At 40.6% G+C, this 20086-nt stretch overlaps 2 protein-coding genes across 2 annotated transcripts in view; one reads left to right on the top strand and one right to left on the bottom strand.

The window, feature by feature from the left end:
• CATSPERE (catsper channel auxiliary subunit epsilon) overlaps nt 1–17008 on the bottom strand; it is a 146329-nt gene extending 129321 nt beyond the window's left edge. The window contains exons 1-2 of the mRNA XM_059414005.1: nt 16887–17008; nt 14921–14969 (exon numbers count right to left, since the gene is read on the bottom strand). Of these exons, the coding sequence (XP_059269988.1) occupies nt 14921–14969; nt 16887–16951 (114 nt within the window). The 5' untranslated portion in view covers nt 16952–17008. The remainder of the gene's footprint in view (nt 1–14920; nt 14970–16886) is intronic.
• Nucleotides 17009–18438: 1430 nt separating this feature from the next.
• Nucleotides 18439–20086, top strand: part of ADSS2 (adenylosuccinate synthase 2) — a 35206-nt gene continuing 33558 nt past the window's right edge. The window contains exon 1 of the mRNA XM_059412538.1: nt 18439–18925. Coding sequence (XP_059268521.1) covers nt 18743–18925 — 183 coding nt within the window. The 5' untranslated portion in view covers nt 18439–18742. The remainder of the gene's footprint in view (nt 18926–20086) is intronic.

Genomic DNA, 20086 nt, shown 5'->3' with positions numbered 1-20086 from the left:
TAAAGTAATGTGACAAAGGAAAAGTAACTTAACTTTTCCAAGATGCTTCAGATGTCTCCCCCCCAACCAAAACTATGATTCTTTTTTTATTTTATGTCAGAAATAATCTATCAAGTATCCAGCAGGTGACTGGCACTCCAGTAAATTCTGAGGATAAAGAAAAATGAGTGAGACAAGATCCTTCCATTAAAAACAAGTCATGGTAAATTCTGAGGTCCTACTCTTCACATATCACTGACTCACCCACGGTAACTCCCATCAGTCACACCTTCTCTATTTCTTACTTTTTTTCTGTTTCCACATTCTTTGATTTATAAGTTCTTTCTTTCTTTTCTTGGATCAGGATACTGATCCAATTTCTAACATCATCAGTCTTAGTCTTAACATTGGTTCTCTCTCTCTCTTTTTTTTTTTTAAAAAGAGTCTCCGGGCCCTGGGTGGAGTCCAGCATGGGGCCTGAACTCAAAACCCTGAGCTGAGATCAAGAGTCAGACACAACTGACTGAGCCACCCAGGTTCCCCTGGTCCTCTTCTTAAGCCAGGGTTGGAACCCAACTTCACATTTATTGCAACAATTATGTGCACAAACACATGTAGTCATTTCATGTAGATATACATCTGTAAAAACTGCTTCAGTTTTTTTAGCGGTAAAATGGGGATTATAAGACCAGCTCTGTCATAAATTTAAATTATAGGATTAATGACAATGTATAAGAAGAAAAAAGGAAAAAAAATCACCAGAAGATATAACATAACCCTGAAATATATAAAGCAAAACAATTCTTTTGAGTATACTTGACACAGGAGGTATGGCAGAGTGATTCTGCAGATCTTTACATTGTGCCACGTTCACTGCAAGTGTAGCCCCCACCTGTGCTGATAGTTTGCTATTACAGTATCATCAACTACATTCCTTAGACTGTGTCTTTTTTCCCCCTGACTTACTCATTTCATAACTGGAAGCCTATACCTCCCACTCCCATTCACCCATTTTGCCCAACCCATCACCCTTCCTTCTGGAGACCATCAGTTTGTTCTCTGTATTTATAGGTCTGATTTTGCCCTTTATTCATTTGTTGTTGCCATTGTTGTTTTTTAAGATTCCACTTATTAGTGAAATCATATGGTATTTATCTTTCTCAGCATGATTTATTTCACTTAATATACCCTCTCAGTCTCCCATGTTGTTTCAAATGGCATGATCTTATCCTTTGGTATGGCTGTGTAATATTCTGGTGTGTGTGTGTGTGTGTGTGTGTGTTTCTTAACCATTCATCTTCTTTTTTTTTTTAAAGATTCTTTTTTTTTTTAAAGATTATTTATTTATTTATTTGACAGAGAGAGATCACAAGTAGGCAGAGAGGCAGGCAGAGAGAGAGAGAGGAGGAAGCAGGCTCCATGCTGAGCAGAGAGCCCAATGCGGGACTCAATCCCAGGACCCTGAGATCATGACCTGAGCTAAAGGCAGCGGCTTAACCCACTGAGCCACCCAGGCGCCCTTTTTTAAAGATTCTATTTACTCATTTGACAGGCAGAGATCACAAGTAGGCAGAGAGGCAGGCAGAGAGAGAGGAGGAAGCAGGCTCCCCACTGAGCAAAGAGCTCGACGCGGGGCTCGATGCCGGGACCCTGGGATCATGACCCGAGCTGAAGGCAGAGGCTTTAACCCACTGAGCCACCCAGGCCCCCCAACCATTCATCTTTTGATAAGAAATCTTCCTCATCCATTCATCTATTGATAGATACTTAGGTTGCTTCTGTATCTAGTTATTGTCAATAACGTTGCAATAAACGTAGGTGTGCACATGCCTTTTTGAATTAGTGTTTTCATTTTCTTTGGGTAAATACCCAGTACTGGAATTACTGGGTCATATGGTATTTCTATTTTTAAATTTTTTAGAATTATTTAAGAGAGAGAGTAAGAAATATCTTCAGAAGGGGGAGGGGCAGAGGAAGAGAATCTTAAGCAGACTCCATGCTGAGCATGGAGCTCTGTGTGGGGCTCAATCCTGTGACCCTGAGATCATGAACTGAGCTGAAACCAAGAGCAGAGTGCTTAACTGACTTAGCTTCCCAGGTGCCCCTCTATTTTTAATTTTTAAAGTTACCTCCATACTGTTTCTCCACAATGGCTGCATCAGTTTGCATTCCCACCAACAGTGCACAAAACTTCTTTTTTCTCCACATCGTCACTAACACTTGTTATTTATTATGGTTTTGATTCTAGCCCTTCTGATAGGTGTGTGGTAATAGTCTCACTGTGATTTCAATTTGCACTGATGATTAGTAATGTTGAACATTTTTTCATGTCTCTGTTGGTCATCTGTATGTCCTTTGCCTATTTTTTAACTGGATTATTTGGGGGATTTTTCAGTGTTGAGTTGTATAAGTTCTTTATATATTTCAGATATTAACCCTACATCATATACGTCTCTTGCAAATAACATATCCCATTCAGTAAGGTTTTTTTTTGTTCAGTTGGTGGTTTTCTTTGCTATGAAAGAAGGTTTTTTTTCCTGATGTTGTTCCAATAGTTTGTTTTTGCTTTTGATTTCCTTGCATAGGAGACATCTAGAAAAATGTTAAGGCTGATGTTAGAGAAATTACTGCCTGTGCTCTCATCTAGGATTATTATGGTTTCAGGTCTCAAGTTTAGGTCTTTAGTCCATTTTGAGTTTATTTTTGTATATGGTATAAGACAGTACTTCAATTTCATTCTTTTACATGAAGCTGTCTCATTTTCCCAATACTAAAAAGTATTGGGAAAATGAGACAGCTTCATGTAAAAGAATGAAATTGAAGTATTTTTTCTTTCCCCATTGTATATTCTAGCATCCTTTGTCATAGACTAATTGACAATATATTCATTGGCCTATTTCTGGACTTTCTACTCTTCCATTGATCTGTGTGTATATTTTTGTGCCAGTACCATACTATTTTCATTACTATAGCTTTGTAGTTTATCTCAAAACTGGAGGTTGTGATTCTCCCAACTTTGTCCTTTCTCAACATTGCTTTGGCTATTTGGGTTCTTTTGTGGCTTCATACAAATTATTCCAGTTTTGTGAAAAATGCTGTTGGTATTTTGATAGGGACTACATTGAACCTATACATTATATAAAGCATTGATATAAAGCATGATAGAAGTACCAGGAAAAAATTTAAAAGCCACAAATACAGTGGTAGATTTTTGACACACTTTTCCAAGCTAAAGATAAACCTATACATAAACCTATAAAATTAACCAATGTAAACTAAAATATATTCTTTCCAATCTCACATAGAACATTTAGCAAAATTGATCATATTTACAGAAGTCTTAGCGAATCTCAAAGAATTATCATCACACATACTATGTCTTTGATATTAATAAAATAAAATTAGAATTTCTCATAAAGTTAGCCAGAAGAAATTCTTAAGATATTTGTAATTCTTAAAGGAAAAAAAGAAAACAAAACCTAAACTTTACTTCCAAATGATTCATGAAGTAAAGGAGAAATCACAGTGGAAATTACAAAATATTTATAACTAAAGAATAAAAGTATTCAATGTTCTCAAAAGTTGTGGTATATAGTATAAATAATCCCGAAAATGAAGTTGATAGCCTTAAGTATATACAAAAGTAATAAGGTAGTTTGAAAGTGAATGAACTTGGTTCTCAGTATAAGATGCTAATAAAATAACAACAGAGAAAACCAAAAAAGTAAAAGAAAAGATGCAAAAGGAGGCATTTGCAAAAGAAAATGAATTGGGGGGTGCCTGGGTAGCTCAGTGGTTTGGGCTGCTGCCTTCGGCTTGGGTCATGATCTCAGGGTCCTGGGATCGAGCCCCGCATCGGGCTCTCTGCTCCACAGGAAGCCTGCTTCCCTCTCTCTCTCTCTCTCTCTGCCTGCCTCTCTGCCTACTTGTGATCTCTGTATGTCAAATAAATAAATAAAATCTTTAAAAAAAAAAAAAGAAAAAAGAAAATGAATTGGGAAGGGTTAGTGGTGATTCAGTTTTTCAATCTACTCAAATTTCCTTGTAGGCACAGAGAAGACAATTAGGATAGTACCAAAAACAAAAACAAAAACAAAAACAATAACACTGGATAATGTCAACAATAAAACTTAGTGACAAAGTATTCCTCAAAATCCCAAAGTATAAGTGGGTTGGAACAAGCTAGCTAAAACAACCAGACTCACATGGTATCAGCATAAGGCAACAAAAGAAAGCAAATATGGTAGACCTCAGTGTAAGGACCTATTTAGCCAGAGCACTTCCATCCAGTTAAACAGTAACTTTGTTGTCTAAAACTTAAACTGTCCCTCCGCCCCCTTCCCCCAGGGGACTTACTTAAAAACAAGTCCCAGAAACCAGTCCCAGGTAAGAAAGCCCAAATACAAGGGTGGGTCAGGCCAGGTGGAGACATCCATCAGTGGGGGGGTGCATACTGTCTCCCTACTGGGCCCTGCCCTTTGGGCACCTTTTGGGTGCCAACTCTGACCAAGGTGATAGGCTGGCTCAAATATCTACGAGGATAAATTGTAATTCAATTGGTCATTTATGTGTGACCTAACATGACTGTGCAGCTTTCTCTGTGTGTTATAATTTCATTGGCCACCTGAGCGTGGCCAGGTCCAACCACATGGCCTTTGCCCTTAAAAGCTAGTTTGAAGCAGAGAGAGGTCGCCCTCTCTGTAAGAGGCATGGCCCAGAACATTCGATTTGATTCTTGATGCTTGGTGTGAAATAAAGCTTTGCTTGACCTTCGCTTTGTATCAGTCTCGCTCCTTTAATCATGGACCCATTATTGGGGGACCTTTCACGCAGAAGAGAATAACACTGAAATCAGTGATAGGTATTCATTGGAAACCAAGACAGGACAACTGGAATATAGCAACTCTAACCAGAGGGGTTGTTGTACTTTTCAATTTCTAAGTCCAAGAGGTCCATGATAATATTTGAAGGGGCAGAAGAAGCTAGGATCTATGAACACCAAAACCAAGGATCTAAAGATAGCTTCTAGGACAAGGATGTGTAATGAAGGGAAAAGAATCCCAGTTGAGCTGGAAAAGGACAATAAAGACAAAGGAAAGAAAAACTACTGATGAATGAGAGAAGGAAACAGAATCTGGAGATCTCAAAAGTATTAGCCTTATTTTTGGACACTTTACAAAACAACAGAAGAGATAACTCTAAAACTATGAAGTTAAAAAAGTTATTTTGACCCACCCCACCTTAAAGATCAGGTAAATCAATTTCATGTTAAAAAAAAAAAAGCAAGAGAAAAAGGGTTACAGTCTACTTTCACACAGTTGTTATAAGAAAATACAAAGCAAAATAACATCTCTAAGAACATACCCAATAAATAAGTGAAAGCTACAACTTAATATGAGGGTTAGTCTTACGTATCAACTTGGTTAGATTATAGCACCCAGCTACTTAACATAGGTTTTGCAGTGAGGATATTTTATAGATGTGGTTTACATCTACAATCAGTTGACTTTAAGTAAAAGAGAATGTCTTTGATAATGTTGATGAGGCCTCTTCCATCAGTTGGAGACATTCAGAAAAAAACTGAGGTTTCCTAGAGAAAAATTCTGCTTCAAGACTGCAGCATTAACTCTTGCCTGAATTTCCAGCCTGCTGGCCTGACCTTAAGATTTCAGAGTCTTCTGTTCCCACAATCACGTGAGCCAATTTCCTAAAATAAATCTTAGTATACATATGTACAAGTTCTATTGGTTCTGTTTCTTTGTGAGAACACTGGTTGATACATCTGGTATTTTAAAATGAGGAAAAGTAAATCCGAGAACGACAGACGTTATGAAAGAACAATATAAATCAGAGTTTGAAACTTGTAAGCTGACTTCTACGTTGGGAAAAATATAGAAACAAAAGAAAAAGTCATTTCAGAAATAAACCAAATTAGAAAAACCACAATTATGAATAAACAATAGATAAGGCTTTGAGAGATACAGGTTTTTAAGAATAAAAGAAATAAAAAGTAATTCAGGAGTAAGTGACAAATATAAAAGATAGGCAAAGAAAATTCAATATATGTATAGTTGGAGATACTGAAGAAGAAAACTGAAGTATTTTTCAACATTAGCTATAATTTGGGACTAGCATGTGAACTAAAATAATTTGAAACAACATATTGAAAAGGGACAGCTCATACCAAGGAAAAAAATTAAGAATAATTAAAAAAATAAAAGCAACCAGGAGCTATATTAATAAAAGCATTGGGGGGTGCCTGGGTGGCTCAGTGGGTTAGGCCTCTGCTTTTGGCTTGGGTCATGATCTCGGGGTCCTGGGATCGGGTGTCAGGCTCTCTGCTCGGCACGGAGCCTGCCCCCCACCCCCCGTCTGCCTCTCTGTCTACTTGTGATCTCTGTCAAATAAATAAATAAAAATAAATAAAAAATCTTAAAAAAAAAAAAAAAAGCATTGGTCTTAAAGAGAATCACTTTGGGGATCTTCACCAAAACAACAAGAATAGCAAAACACATGTTATTCAGAAAGGAAAGACAATCATATTTCCAAAAGACTTTTTGGAAACAACATTTTTTGTCAGAGACAACAAAGTAACATATAGAGAAGGAAACAGAACACAGGGCACCTGGATGGCTAGTCAATTAAGGGTCCAACTCTTGATTTCAGCTCAGGTCATGATCTCAGAGTCATGAGATTGACCCCTGCATTGGGCTCTGTTCTCAGCAGGAAAGCTGCTTAAGATTCTCTCCCTCTGCCCCACTACCCACTCATACTCTCTTCTCTCAAACAAATAAGTAAATATGTAAAAAAAAAAAAGGAAAGTAGAACAGAAGCCAATAATTTTTATATCCAAATAACCAACTTTTAGATATAAAACCTACAGATAAACTCTTATGACCACAAAATAATTCAGAAACTGGTACTCTTATGAGCCCTTCCTGAGGAATTCACTAGAAGAGCTTCAGACCACCAAAATGACTGCAGAGATATCAACATAAAGATGATGCTAAGTATTACATAAGAATTTTTTTGTGAAGGGCGTGCCTGCGGCTCATGTCATGATCCTACGGTCCTAGGATCAAGTCCTGCATCAGGCTCTCTGCTCAGTGGGGCATCTGCTACTCCCTCTCCCTCTCCCCCTACTCATGCTGGGGTGCCTGGATGGCTCAGTAGGTTAAAGCCTCTGCCTTCAGCTCAGGTCATGGTCCCAGGGTCCTGGGATAGAGCCCTACATCAGGTTCTCTGCTCAGCAGGAAGCCTCTTCCACCTCTCTCTGACTGCCTCTCTGCCTACTTCTGATCTCTTTCTGTCAAATAAAGGATCCAAACAGGAATCTCAGCAAAGAAGATACAGAGATAACAGCACATGAAAAGTTGCTCTATCTCTTATGTCATTAGGGAATTGCAAATTAAAACAGTGTGTGTGATATAGCAGCACACATTTATTAGAATGGTGAAAATTCAAAACGCTGACAATTACTAAAGACCGTTGAGGATATGGAGCATCAGAAACTCTCATTCCATGAAAAAACCCTGCATTCTTTGGGGTTCACTACCCAAACACCTATACTATTGCTCCAGGCAATCACTTTCTTATACATTCATTTATTCAGGACATTTCATATTAATAGAATCGTGTGTATGTATCCTTTCTAACTGGCTTCTCCTGCTTAGGGGCGCCTGGCTGGCCCCATCAGTAGAGCATGCTGGAATCATGAGTTTAAGCCCCACATTGGATGCAGAGCTTGCTTAAGGAAATAAAAATAATAAAATAAAATTTAAGAATCTTAGCATTTTAAATACACATACTAAAATATTTATGGATGAAATAATATGTCTGGGATGGCTCTTTTTGTTTATTCACATTTTTTAGATTCCATTTGGAGTGGAGTCATATGGTATTTGCCTGTCTCAGTCTGACTTATTTCACTTAGCATAATATCCTCTAGGTCCATCATGTTGTCTCAAATAGCACAATCTTATCCTTTCTTATAGCTGTGCTATACTCCTGTGTAAGTGTGTGTGTGCATGTGTGTATCACTTCATGTACTGATGGAAACTTAGCTTGCTACTATGCCTTGGCTACTGTAAATAATGCTGCAATAAACACAGAAGTGCATGCATCTTTTTGAGTTAGTGTTTTCATTTTCTTTGAGTAAATATTATTGGAACAAATGGTATCTGTATTTTTAATTTTTTGAGGAACTTCCATACTTTTTTCCACAGAGGATGTATCAATTCATATTCCCACCAACAATAAATGAGGGTTTCTCTTTCACCAGATCCTTATCAACACTTGTTTCTTGTCTTCTTGATTTTGGCCATTTTAATAGCTTGAATTGATATCTCATTGTGATATTGATTTGTATTTCCCTGATGATTAGTAATGGTGAGCATCTTTTCATGTTTCTGTTGGCCTTCTGCATGTCTTCTTCAGAAAAATGTCTTTAGCTGCTCTGACCATTTTAAACCAGATTATTTGTGGGGTTTTTTGCTGTTGTGTAAGTTCTTTATATATTTTGGATATTAACTCCTTAGATATGTCATTTGCAAATATCTTTTCCCATTCCATAGGCTGTCTTTTAGTTTTGTAGTTTCCTTTGTTGTGCAAAAGCTTTTTATTTTGATGTAGTCCCAACAGTTTATCAATAGTTTAACAATAGCTTTTTTTTTTCTTTGCCTTAGGAGACATATCTAGAAAGCATTGCTATGGTCATTGTCACAGATATTATAGCCTATGTTCTCTTCTAGGATTTTTCTCATTTCAGATCTCATGTTTAGGTAATTAATCCACTTTTAGGTTTCAGGTTTTGTTTGTTTGTTTTTTAATGTTGTCAGAAAGTAGTCCAGTTTCATTCCTTTTCATATAGCTGCCCAGTTTTCCAACACAATTTATTGGAAAGACTGTCTTTCCCCCATTGTATATTCTAGCAACCCTTGTCATACACTAATTGGCTATATAAATGTGAGTTTATTTCTGGGGTCTCCATTCTGTTCCATTGATCTATGCATTTATTTTTGTACCAGTATCATTCTATTTTGATTACTATAGCTTTGTAGTATATTTTGAAATCTGAAACTGGGGAACCTTCAGCTTTACTTTTCTTTCTCAGTATTGCTTTGGCTATTTGGGGCCACATACAAATTTTAGTATTATTTTTTCTAGTTTTGTGAAAAAGGCTGTTGGTATTTTGATAAGGATTGCATTGAATCTGCAGATTGCTTTGCGTAATATGGACATTTTGACACTATTAGTTCTTTCAATCCATGATTATTAAGTATCTTTCCATCTGTGTTATTTTCAATGTCTTTCATCAGTGTCTTACAGTTTTTGATGGAGTTCAGGTATTTTACCTCTTTGGTTAAGTTTATCACTAGCTATTTTACTATTTTTGATGTGATTGTAAATGGTGTTGTTTTTCAAATTTCTCTTTCTGCAACTTCATTGTTAGTGTATAGAAATTGTACAGATTTCTGTTTATTAATTTTGTATCCTGTAACCTTACTGGTTTATTACTTCTAGTAGTTTTTTGTGGGGTCTTTAGGATTTTCTATGTAAAGTATAATGTGGTCTGCAAATAGTGACAGTTTAACTTGTTTACTAATAAACATGCATCTTATTTCTATTCCTTGTCTGATTGCTGTGGCTAGGACTTCCAGTATGTTCAATAAAAGTGATGAGAGTAGACATCCTTGTCTTGTTCTTTACCTTAGACCTAACCTTGGAGGGAAAGCTCTTGGTTTTTCACCATTGAGTATGGTGGTAGCTGTGGGTTTTTCCTATATAGCCTTTATTATGTGGAGGTATGTTTCCTCCAATACCATTTTGTTGAGAATTTTTATTGTGAATGGATTTAGAATCCTGTCAAATACTTTTTCTGCATCTACTGAGAAAATCGTATAATTTTCGCCTCATTTTATTGAGGTGGTTAATGATGCTGATTGATTTACAGATACTGAACCAACCTTGCACTCCCAAATAAAGCCCACCTGATTGTTTAGTATATTGTTGTATGCAGTTTGCTAATATTTCATTGAGGTATGCTGTGTTTCCATTTTCATTTGTGTCAAGTTATTGTTTGATTTCTCTCTCAATTTGTTTTTTCAGGCATTGGCTATCCAGTAGATTTTTCAGCAGAAATATTGCAGGCCGGAAAGGAGTGGCACAAGATATTCAAAGTGCTGAAAGAAAAAACTTCCATATAAGAATACTCTGTGCAGCAAAGCTTTCCTACAGAATTGAAGAAGAAATAGAATTTTCCAGATTAACAAAAGCTAAAGGAGTTTATCATCACTAAAATGGCCTTACAAGAAATTCAAAAGTGACTTCATGCTGAAAAAAAAGTTAGGTGGGTGCTAATTAGTAATAAGAAAACATGAAATAATAAATTTCTCTTAAAAGATATATAATAAAGGTAATGATTGGTTAATTAGTTATAAAACTAGTGTGATGGTTAAGAGACCAAAGTAAAAATATAACTTTAATAATTTGTTAAAGGATGCATAAAATAAAAAAAGGTATAAAATGTGACATTAAAAACAATGTGCAAGGGCACCTGGGTGGATCAGTGGGTTAAGCCTCTGCCTTTGGCTCAGGTCTATGATCTCAGGGTCCTGGGATCAAGCCCCACATCAGGATCTCTGCTCAGCAGTGAGCCTGCTTCCGCCTCTCTCTCTGCCTGTCTCTCTGCCTACTTGTGATCTCTCTCTGTGGCAAATGAATAAATAAAATCTTTTAAAAAAATGTGCAAAGGGTGAGTAAAAGTTTAGAGCTTTAGACTGTGATCAAACAAGTTATTATCTACTGAAAATAGACTTGTTACAATTTTTTGTATGTAAGCCTCACAATAACCACAAAGCAAAAACTTAGAGTGGATACAAAAAAGATAAAGAATCTAAGCATACCACAAAAGAAAGTCATCAAATCACAAAGGAAGAGAGCAGAGAAGAAGAAAAACACATAGAAAATTACAGACCAGCCAGAATACAGTTAACAAAATGGCAATAAGTAGAGTCATACCTCATGTTATTGTGCTTCACTTTGCAGATAGCGCTTTTTTTTTTCAACTGATGAATTATGGCATTGCTGCTTTTTAAGAAACCTCCATGTGCTTAACTTTTTTTAAAAAAAAAATATTTTATTTATTTATGTGTCAGAGGGAGTGAGCACAGGCAGACAGAGTGGCAGGCAGAGGCAAAGGGAGAAGCATGCTCCCTGCTGAGCAAGGAGCCCATGTGGGACTTGATCCCAGGACCCTGGGATCATGACCTCAGCTGAAGGCAGGCGCTCAACCAACTGAGCCACCCAGGCATCCCTGTGCTTAACTTTTGACATTTAAATTATAATTTAAATAATTTGGGTTCTTCTTATTTGGAACTCTCTGGGCTTCCTGGATCTAGATGTCTGTTTCCTTTCCCAGGTTAGGGAAGTTTTCAGTATTTCTTACAAATTTTTCTGCTCCTTTCACTCTTCTCCTTTTGGGACCCTATAATGTAAATGTTAGTCCATTTGATGTTCTTCTATAAATGCCTTAAAATATGTTTAGTTTTTTCTGCATTCTTTTTTCTTTTTACTGCTCTGTTTAGGTGAATTCCACTGCTCTGTCTTCACGTTCACAAATCCTTTCCTGGTCTAGTCTGACGTTGAACCCTGTGTACTTTCCAGTTCAGTTACTGTGTCCTTCAGTTCTGTGACTTCCATTTGGTATCTTCTTATATTTTGTATCTCTTGGTTGAAGCTCTTACCATATTCATCCATTCTTCTCCTGAGTTCTGTGAGCATCTTTATGACCCTTACTTTGAACTCTTTTTTAGGTAAATTATTTATCTCCATTTCATTGAGGTTTTTGTTTGAGCTTTTATCTAAGTCTCTTGTTTGGAACATACTCCTCTGTTTCTATTTCCTTGACTCTCTTGTGTACATTGTTACACATTAAATAAAATAACCACATCTCTTAGTCTTGGAGGAGTGGTCTTGTGTAAAAGATGAGTCTTATCATTTAACCTTGCCCTAGCTCTTTGCTCTTTCCAAACTTTGTGATTTTCCAAGCAGTCTATTTTGTTTTTAATAACTCCCAGTATATGAGGATGTGCCAAGTCCAGTCATTGTTCCAAAGGGAGGATCTCAGCCAGCACCTAGATTCATGGTGGCTGGAAGCTAAACACTCAAGCAGCAGCTTTTAAAGTAAACAAATAAATACAGTCCTATGGGACTACAAGTGTAAGCAATGGTCACCAGAGCCAGGCATTCTGGAGGTATCCCGTGGGCAGCACCAGGCTCTAGACAAATGCATAAGTTCCTTTCTGGGAGATACTGGCAAGCTGTAGTGAGGCAGAGGGAAAGTACAGAGATGGCCTCCACCAGTTTATGTTACCTGAGAGCACCTTCATAGGTTCCTGGATGGTGTGTCAAATCCGAATCCTGGGCCTCATGCCAAAGCTCCAGGAAAAGCAAATAGGTAGAAAAACTTATTTTAAAATGCTTTCCATTAAGATTTATGAACTATTTAATCCCTAAAGTATCTTCTGTACATTCAATATTTTCTTTCTTTCTTTGAATATCACCTGTAAGCAACCTGCAAAGCCACGGTTTTACCATCTACTCGCTTACATTTTGTCTACTTCCTTTGTTGAAAATCAGACTCTCGCTCCCAATTTTCATTTCTGTAATGACATAACTCCATTGTTTTGTTTACTAATTATCAATTATACATGACACATTTCTGTCACCTCCGGAAAAATGATAAAGGAACAGCAGAGATCAAAAAAGACTTTTAGGGGGTGCCTGGCTGGCTCAGTTGATGGAGCATGCGACTCTTGATCTCAGGGTTGTATATTTGAGCCCCATGTTAGGTGTAGAGATTACTTAGAAAAAAGGAGATTTTTAAAATGATTAATAAAATGGTCAATTATACAACAAAACTGTTCAAGAAACAAAGATGAAATACATAAATAAATGATATTAAATAAACTAACTACAAATAACAACAATTTAACTGGTAAGTACAGCTTTAATAAGAAATGGATAGCAATGAATTTAAAAACAAATGACATTGTAAAAGAAAACATAGTTTTATATAGATTCCTCTGTCTGATTCTGAATAGTGTAAATACAATGATATATATAAACATAGAATGTAAGTGTAAACTGATACAATTATTTTATAGAATCTTTTGGCACTATTGACTACAGCTGAACACGTGCATAATACCCATAATACGACTAACCAATTCTACTCCTAGCAGAAACGTATATATATATATATACATAAAGCAGAAGATGGGCATAAAAATGTTGATAGTAGGCTACCATGTCTAGTACTCCACTAATCACAGCAGACTAAAAAGACTAAAAACAGAAACAATCTAATTGCTTATCTAGGGTAAAATGATGCATATATTATAATTTGTTAATTCAAAGGAAGAGTAGGTAGCAATGCAGCTACATGAAACAAGAGAGGATCAGTCAACTCTACCCATAGGAAAGAAGAGAGCTCAGAAATCGATACAACTATATATGGAAAAAAAGATAATGCCAGAAAAATAATAGAAAAACACTAAGTTGTTTAATAGGTGGTGGTTCATTATGTGAAGAAAATAATATGAATGCATACTCTAGATTATATACAAGTGGATTCCAGATGGATTTATAACCTATATTTGAAAGGTCAAGATATAATGCATATAAATGAATAGATAGGATAAATATCTTCATAACTCTGGGCAGGAAAAGATTTTTCATAAGACTCTAAAAAAGTAGAAAGTATGAGGTCAAAAAGCATGTGTGTGGGTATATGTGTATGTAGGGGGGGTGGTTTGGCTCAACAAAAGTGAACTTTCTCTTAAAAAATAAAATATCCACAGACAACATTAATGGTTAGATGAGTAGATGAGAGAGAAGAAAATGAAACATTTAAAACCAACATTTAATTAATATAGAGGGTGGAAGGGATACAGCACTCAGTAAATTAACAAGAAAAGGGCACAAAATTAAATAGAAAATGGACAAAAGGTATGACCTTCCAGAGAAGACTGCATAAATATGGGAAGAGATGCTCAAAACCACACGTCACCAGAGAGTTGAAAATAACAACAGCAATAAACGATTATACATAGTAACAAAATTGGTTTAAAAAAAAGAAAAGAAAATTCAGTAATATCAAACTTTGGTGAAGATGTGCACTAGGTGAAAGTATTAACTCCAACTGCCATTCAAGAACAATCATGGAGAATTTAGTCAGTCAGGTGTTCGCTCTATGTCCCAGCAACTATAGTTGAAAAATTATTGCGCAGACCCATAAAACATGTAAAAGGGCATTCATCACAGTGTTGTTTGTGGAGATAGAAAGCCATGTGTCCATCACTGGGGGGTGGGGAGCGCTGTACAAATAAAATAAATCACATACATACTAGTGTGTGGCAGGCAGCATTAAGAAGAAATGAAGTAAACAAAGTATTGAAAAAAAAAGTAATGTAGAGAATGAAATCTACGGCTTCAGTGACCATTCATCCCAGTTTGTCAAGGCAGTTGCGATCCATATCTGTTGTCCCAGCGTAAATATTAATAGCACTATCTTTCATTTTCAACAGTTTACACAATATAGTGTATGGCCACCCTATCTGTCAATATTACATCACAAAAAACTCAAAACCGTACCACTTATATCTGCTACATATATATTTAAGGACATTTATTGGCAAGGGGGTTTATCTTGGGATGATAAATGAGACAATGTATAACTGTGCTATACAACTGAGTATAAAATACTGCTTTAAGGCAGAAAATAATAGTATAAATAAATATCTAATAAATAATATATTTATTCTTATAAATATATTTATAATTATATAAATAATATAAGTTATATTATATAAAAATAAATATAAATTATATAGATATAAATATAAATAAACTATAGTTTGAAAAAAATATATACACTTACAGTACTTCTGGTACTAAAAATGAGATAGTTTGGGCTGTTAGTGGAATACCTGTGGAGGAAAAAGGGCAAATACAAACATTAAAAATAATTTCTTCTCCAAATAAGAGGGATTCTATAGTAAGCCCAGAAGTAGACATAAGTAGGTAGGGAAATTTTGTATAGGACAGAGGTGATGTTCAATAAATAGAGCTGGAAAATGGATCTGGATTCATAAGGAGAAAGAACTAATCACAGTCCTATCTTAGATCATTGAAGAAAGGCAACTCCATTGGGATAAGAAATGTTAAAACAATATTCTTAGGAGAAAATTTAGGTAAATGTCTCTTAGACATTGGGAAGAAAGAATTATTTAAAGACATTTACCTTGAATTCTCCATCCTCTCCCCCCAAAAAGCTAACAATAAAAAACCATTACATGAAATTTTGTCCTTTAAAAGAACACCTTATTAAGATATAAAAATTCAAGGAGCCTGTGACTACCATAACAAACAATAATATCTTTGTCTTCATTAAACTCTCATTGAGGGGCACCTGGGTGGCTCAGTGGGTTAAGCCGCTGCCTTCGGCTCAGGTCATGATCTCAGGGTCCTGGGATCGAGTCCCACATCAGGCTCTCTGCTCAGCGGGGAGCCTGCTTCCTCCTCTCTCTCTCTCTGCCTGCCTCTCTGCCTACTTGTGATCTCTGTCTGTCAAATAAATAAATAAATAAATCTTTAAACTCTCATTGAAAATTTAGGGAAGGGAAAGAAATTTAGCATTCTCTTCAGTTACGAAGCTAGACCTGGGGTTGGCAAGCCAAGGTCAAATTCCACCTTTTTTGTAAATAAATTTTCATTGACCCACGGGCCACATCCATTGGTTTACTACTGTTGTGGTGCACATGGCAGAGTTGGGTGGTTAACACACAGATTGTTATCAGCTGAAAAGCCTGAAGTATTTACTACCTGGCCCTTACAGGAAGTTTGGTGACCTCTGGTGTACAGTATAAAGTTTTTGAAGTCCCGAATTTACAGGCCATCCTTAATATCCCTTATCCATATCCAATGTTTGCCAGGCACGTGATGGGAGTTCAATGTATTTTCGCATTCGAGCCTCACAAGAATCCCATGAGACAGGTTTTATTTTCTTCACTTTATAGAGGAGAAAACAGAAGCTTACAAAGTTCTGTGAGAATGCTGTCTTTTTCCTTTTTCTCACCACTTCACTGACCCTTTCGAAGGCTACTCGGACTCTCTTCCATGCCCCCTCCATCGTCCAATGAGGCGCCCTGGATCCCTGCCCTCTGAAATCGCTGTTATAGTTTAATGGATTGTCGGAATTTTTACATCATAATGTTAGAGAGTACTAGTTAGTCATAGCAGGACCTCCATTGAATGGAATGTTCACAATATTATTTTTCGGGTTAATTATCTGTATGTTAACCCGTTGAAAATCTTAAAATATTTTGATACACTTCCCAGTCCAGCAGTTACTGAACACTGAACAAAAATCACACTTGCACCGAGGATTTCTCGGGACTTGGAAAGCTTTCCCTCCCTAAATCAGGTCTGACTCAACTCTCCGTCCTTCTGCGGGAATCACAACCCTTCCATCCGCACAGTGCTTACGCCGGATAAAGCACTTTTCACCAACCACCCCTACACCCGCCTCACGGAGACCGTCAACTACCTAGTTAGCCTTGAGAAGTCCCCAGGGGCGACTTTGGGGCTCTCATTTGCTCCTCTCCGGCAACACAGGGTTGCCGCGGCAGAAAAGGAGTCTGGGGGCTCAGTGGTCCCACGAAGTTACCCAGACCCTGGAGGAGCAGAGCCCTAACACTGCTCTTCATTCTCCGCCCTCACCCCGCCGAAACTCTCGGGAGGGGCGCCGGGAGCCGGGGCTCCGGGTGGTGGTCCCCGGGGGCGGGGGCGGGGCCCCAGGGGCGACCCCCGCCCGGTGCTGCGGGGCGCCCCTGGCGTCTGTCTACCTCCACACGGCCCAGCCGCAGCAGCTCAGCCACGGCAGCAGCACCGCCACTCCCTGGGCTGACATGGCGCCCGGACAGCCTCCGCCCAACCGCCCCGGCCGCGTCCGTCCCGGCCTCGCGCGCGCTCTCGGGGGGCGCCGCCGGACCCGCGGAGGAGGCGCTGGGGGTCCGCGCGCCCCGGGGCGGGGCGGGGCGGGCTGTCCCCGCCCGCGAAGGCGACTGCGTGTGCGCATGCGTGCCAGCGCGCGCCGCTACCTGGCTTCCCAGGAACGTCGCAGTCGGTCAGAGTCGAAAATATAAACCCGTCTTGAGGAAAGGCAGAAACCGTGCTGTTTTGGAATGAGACAGCAAAACCACTTCGGAAAATCCCTGGCTGAACGAGGGTGAAGCTTTTAAGTTGCGGTATCTTAGCCCAAAATTTTCGTTGTGACCGTGTATCAGTACTGCGATAACAAACAACGTAGTCTGGTTCGTGCTTTTCCAGGTGAGGTTTCCGTAAATGGTTAAGTTCACCGGACGCGAGCAGTAACGGGTGCTTGCTTACTGAGCGCCTCCCGAGGTCCAACCCACCTGGCGCACTTGGGTACAAAGAAATAGGACCGCTCTCTGGTTTAGGAAGGGGTCTGTAATCTTGTGGTGAAGCCAAAATAAACAAATACCAAACCCGTCACATACTGTTATAATTTATCTGTTTATTTGTGGGTGGGCCGAACAATCGGAGTCCTTGAGTGCTGCGACTCTATCTTTGCTCCTCTTTACGTCCTCAGGGCCCAGGACCTGCGTAGTTTGTAGTGGGTCCTCCATGGTCACCGACAACGAAGCATGGAGTAAAACCGGTGTCATACTACAGTACGCGCGAGGTTCGTTAGAGAGCGTGACTGTGTGCGTATGATGTATATGCAGGAGACACTGGATTTAATGTGACTCGGATATTCCCACTTTTAAGTCCCGTAAAATAAGGGTAAGGTAGTACTACTTACATGGTTGTGGGATTGAAAAGCGCAAAGTGCATCCCAGGATTTGGCACAAACGATACATCACTGTTGCCTTCCTCCCCCTCTGAGCCTCTATTACTAATGTGTAATAGTTTTCAGTTCAGATTTTCGGTTCCAGGGTCCTCTATTGCTCCACTTTGGAATACACCCTTTTCGACCCCCGTCCCCCCTCTGTTCTTACTTGTAGACCTTTCGTTCCCAGTTCTAAATCTGTACGTTTCCACTCCATCCCATTTGTAGTTTGGCACCACCCTTTGTGCTTGGCACACAGTACCCCTACCCTTAATAAAAACAAGTCGTCAAAACATAATTTGAAAACGCCTTCAGAGAGGGTGAGCTGGAGACGACAACCAGCATGGCACCAGAAAACGTCGCCTCGGCCCAGGGCGTTGCATGCCGGGAGTTGTAGTGCGACGCTCGGGCGCGCACCTCCGCGCCTCTCCGGTTTGAAAAGCGGGAGAAGGGCAGGTAGGCGGGGCGTCGAGGCGACGCGCGCTGGAGGCCCCGCCCCGGCCCCCTTCCGCTCGCGGGGCTCGCTCTGGGGTGGCGCGCCGGGCTGCGGAAGGGGCGTGGCCTCGGTCCCGGGTGGCGGCGGTTGCCGCCACCGGGGCCTCTTCCTGCGGGCGGTGCTGCGGCTGCCGGCCTGCGCGGGGCAGTCATGGTCGCCCCTTGAGTGGGCTGTGGCGGAGAGCGGGGCGGGGCCTGGCTGGAGGGTGGCGGCCCGGCGGGGGCGGGGGCGGGGGCGGGGCCGGCCTCTGGCTCCTTCTTCCTCCGCATGTGGCTGGCGGCCGCAGAGCGGTTCAGTTCGCGCACTCGTCGTCGCCCGCGTCTCTTTCGGGCTCTCCTCGCGTCACTGGAGCCATGGCGTTCGCCGAGACCAACCCGGCGGCATCCTCCCTGCCCAACGGCGACTGTGGCCGCCCCGGGGCGCGGCCCGGGGGGAACCGGGTGACGGTGGTGCTGGGCGCGCAGTGGGGCGACGAAGGCAAAGGGAAGGTGGTGGATCTGCTGGCGCAGGACGCCGACATCGTGTGCCGCTGCCAGGTGAGGCGACCGGGCTGTGACGGGCAGCCGGGCCCGAGGGCGCGGGCGCGGAACCTGGCTCCATCGTCCCAAAGAAGGTGTCACCTTGAGGTTCTCTCCCGCTCGGAGCTGCGGCGACGTGGAGAAATGGCGGGAGGTCGGAGACCCCTGACCTGAGGTCCTGGGCTGAGGGTTGCGGTGGCGCTGGAGGAAACCAGGGTGGACCCGGAGTCCCCGAGAGATGCGCGATGCCCGGGGAGTAGCAGTTTTCCGTCTGGGGGCCAGTGCCCAGCCCCGAGCTTGGGGCCGGGGTGGGGGTGGGATACGGTCTGAGTTGGAGGAGCTGCCGCCAGAGGCCTGCTCCCGACTCCGGGCGGAGACCCCTCGCGGCCGCGAGCCCCCTCCTCCCCCCAATCGCCCACCCACCCAGCGAGACCAAGTGGGACTGGATTGTTCCGACGCGCCCGAAAAGCCTCTCGCCATCCCCCACCTGCAGGCCCCCGGTGTTCAGACCTTTGCCGCCTCCGGTCCACTTTGTTGACATGAGAACCCATCCCCGCCTTTGGACGGTTAATGGCCCGGGTTTTCGACTCCGTATTCCGCGTATTGATATTAAGGGTAGATGATTTTTACTCGTCGGTCCCAGAGGAGAGAATCCCAGCTCTTGCGAGTGAGGCAAGTAAATACGTGGATGTCAGATCTGGTGTTTAGAAATATTTACATTGTTACGCTCACATGGAAAGTGAACTTTCGGGAAATGGATTGGTAATGTACTTCCTACCGGGAGACACGTGGTTTTCAGTGTAAGCTTTCTTCCTATTTGTCGCTTGCTTTTGAAGCAGCCTCTAGGCTACGCTTTTGTAAAGGCTCTTAGATAACTATTACCAATTTCAAAATTCGAACTAGTTGAGCAATAACCACTTTCAAAACAAATTGTAATATGTCTGAAACGAGCTGCTGTTTACCTCGCGACAGGGTTTCTTCATGAACATGGCACAATGAGGATGCCATGCTGTATATGTTCTAACAAGTTAGTAGGCCCGCTGGATTGAAGGCTATTCACCTGAAACTGATTATCATTCTGAGCACGCAGGAACAAAGGTAATCACACTCACAGAAAAAGCTAAATACAGAGATTCTGATTTGTCTTTTTTTTTTTTTTTTTTTTTGGCATGCAGAAAC

The sequence above is a fragment of the Mustela nigripes genome, chromosome 10 (genome assembly GCF_022355385.1).
Source record: "Mustela nigripes isolate SB6536 chromosome 10, MUSNIG.SB6536, whole genome shotgun sequence".
Lineage (NCBI taxonomy): Eukaryota > Metazoa > Chordata > Mammalia > Carnivora > Mustelidae > Mustela > Mustela nigripes.
The sequence above is the reverse complement of the archived record's forward strand: the minus strand, read 5'-3'. Positions and strand labels throughout refer to the sequence as shown.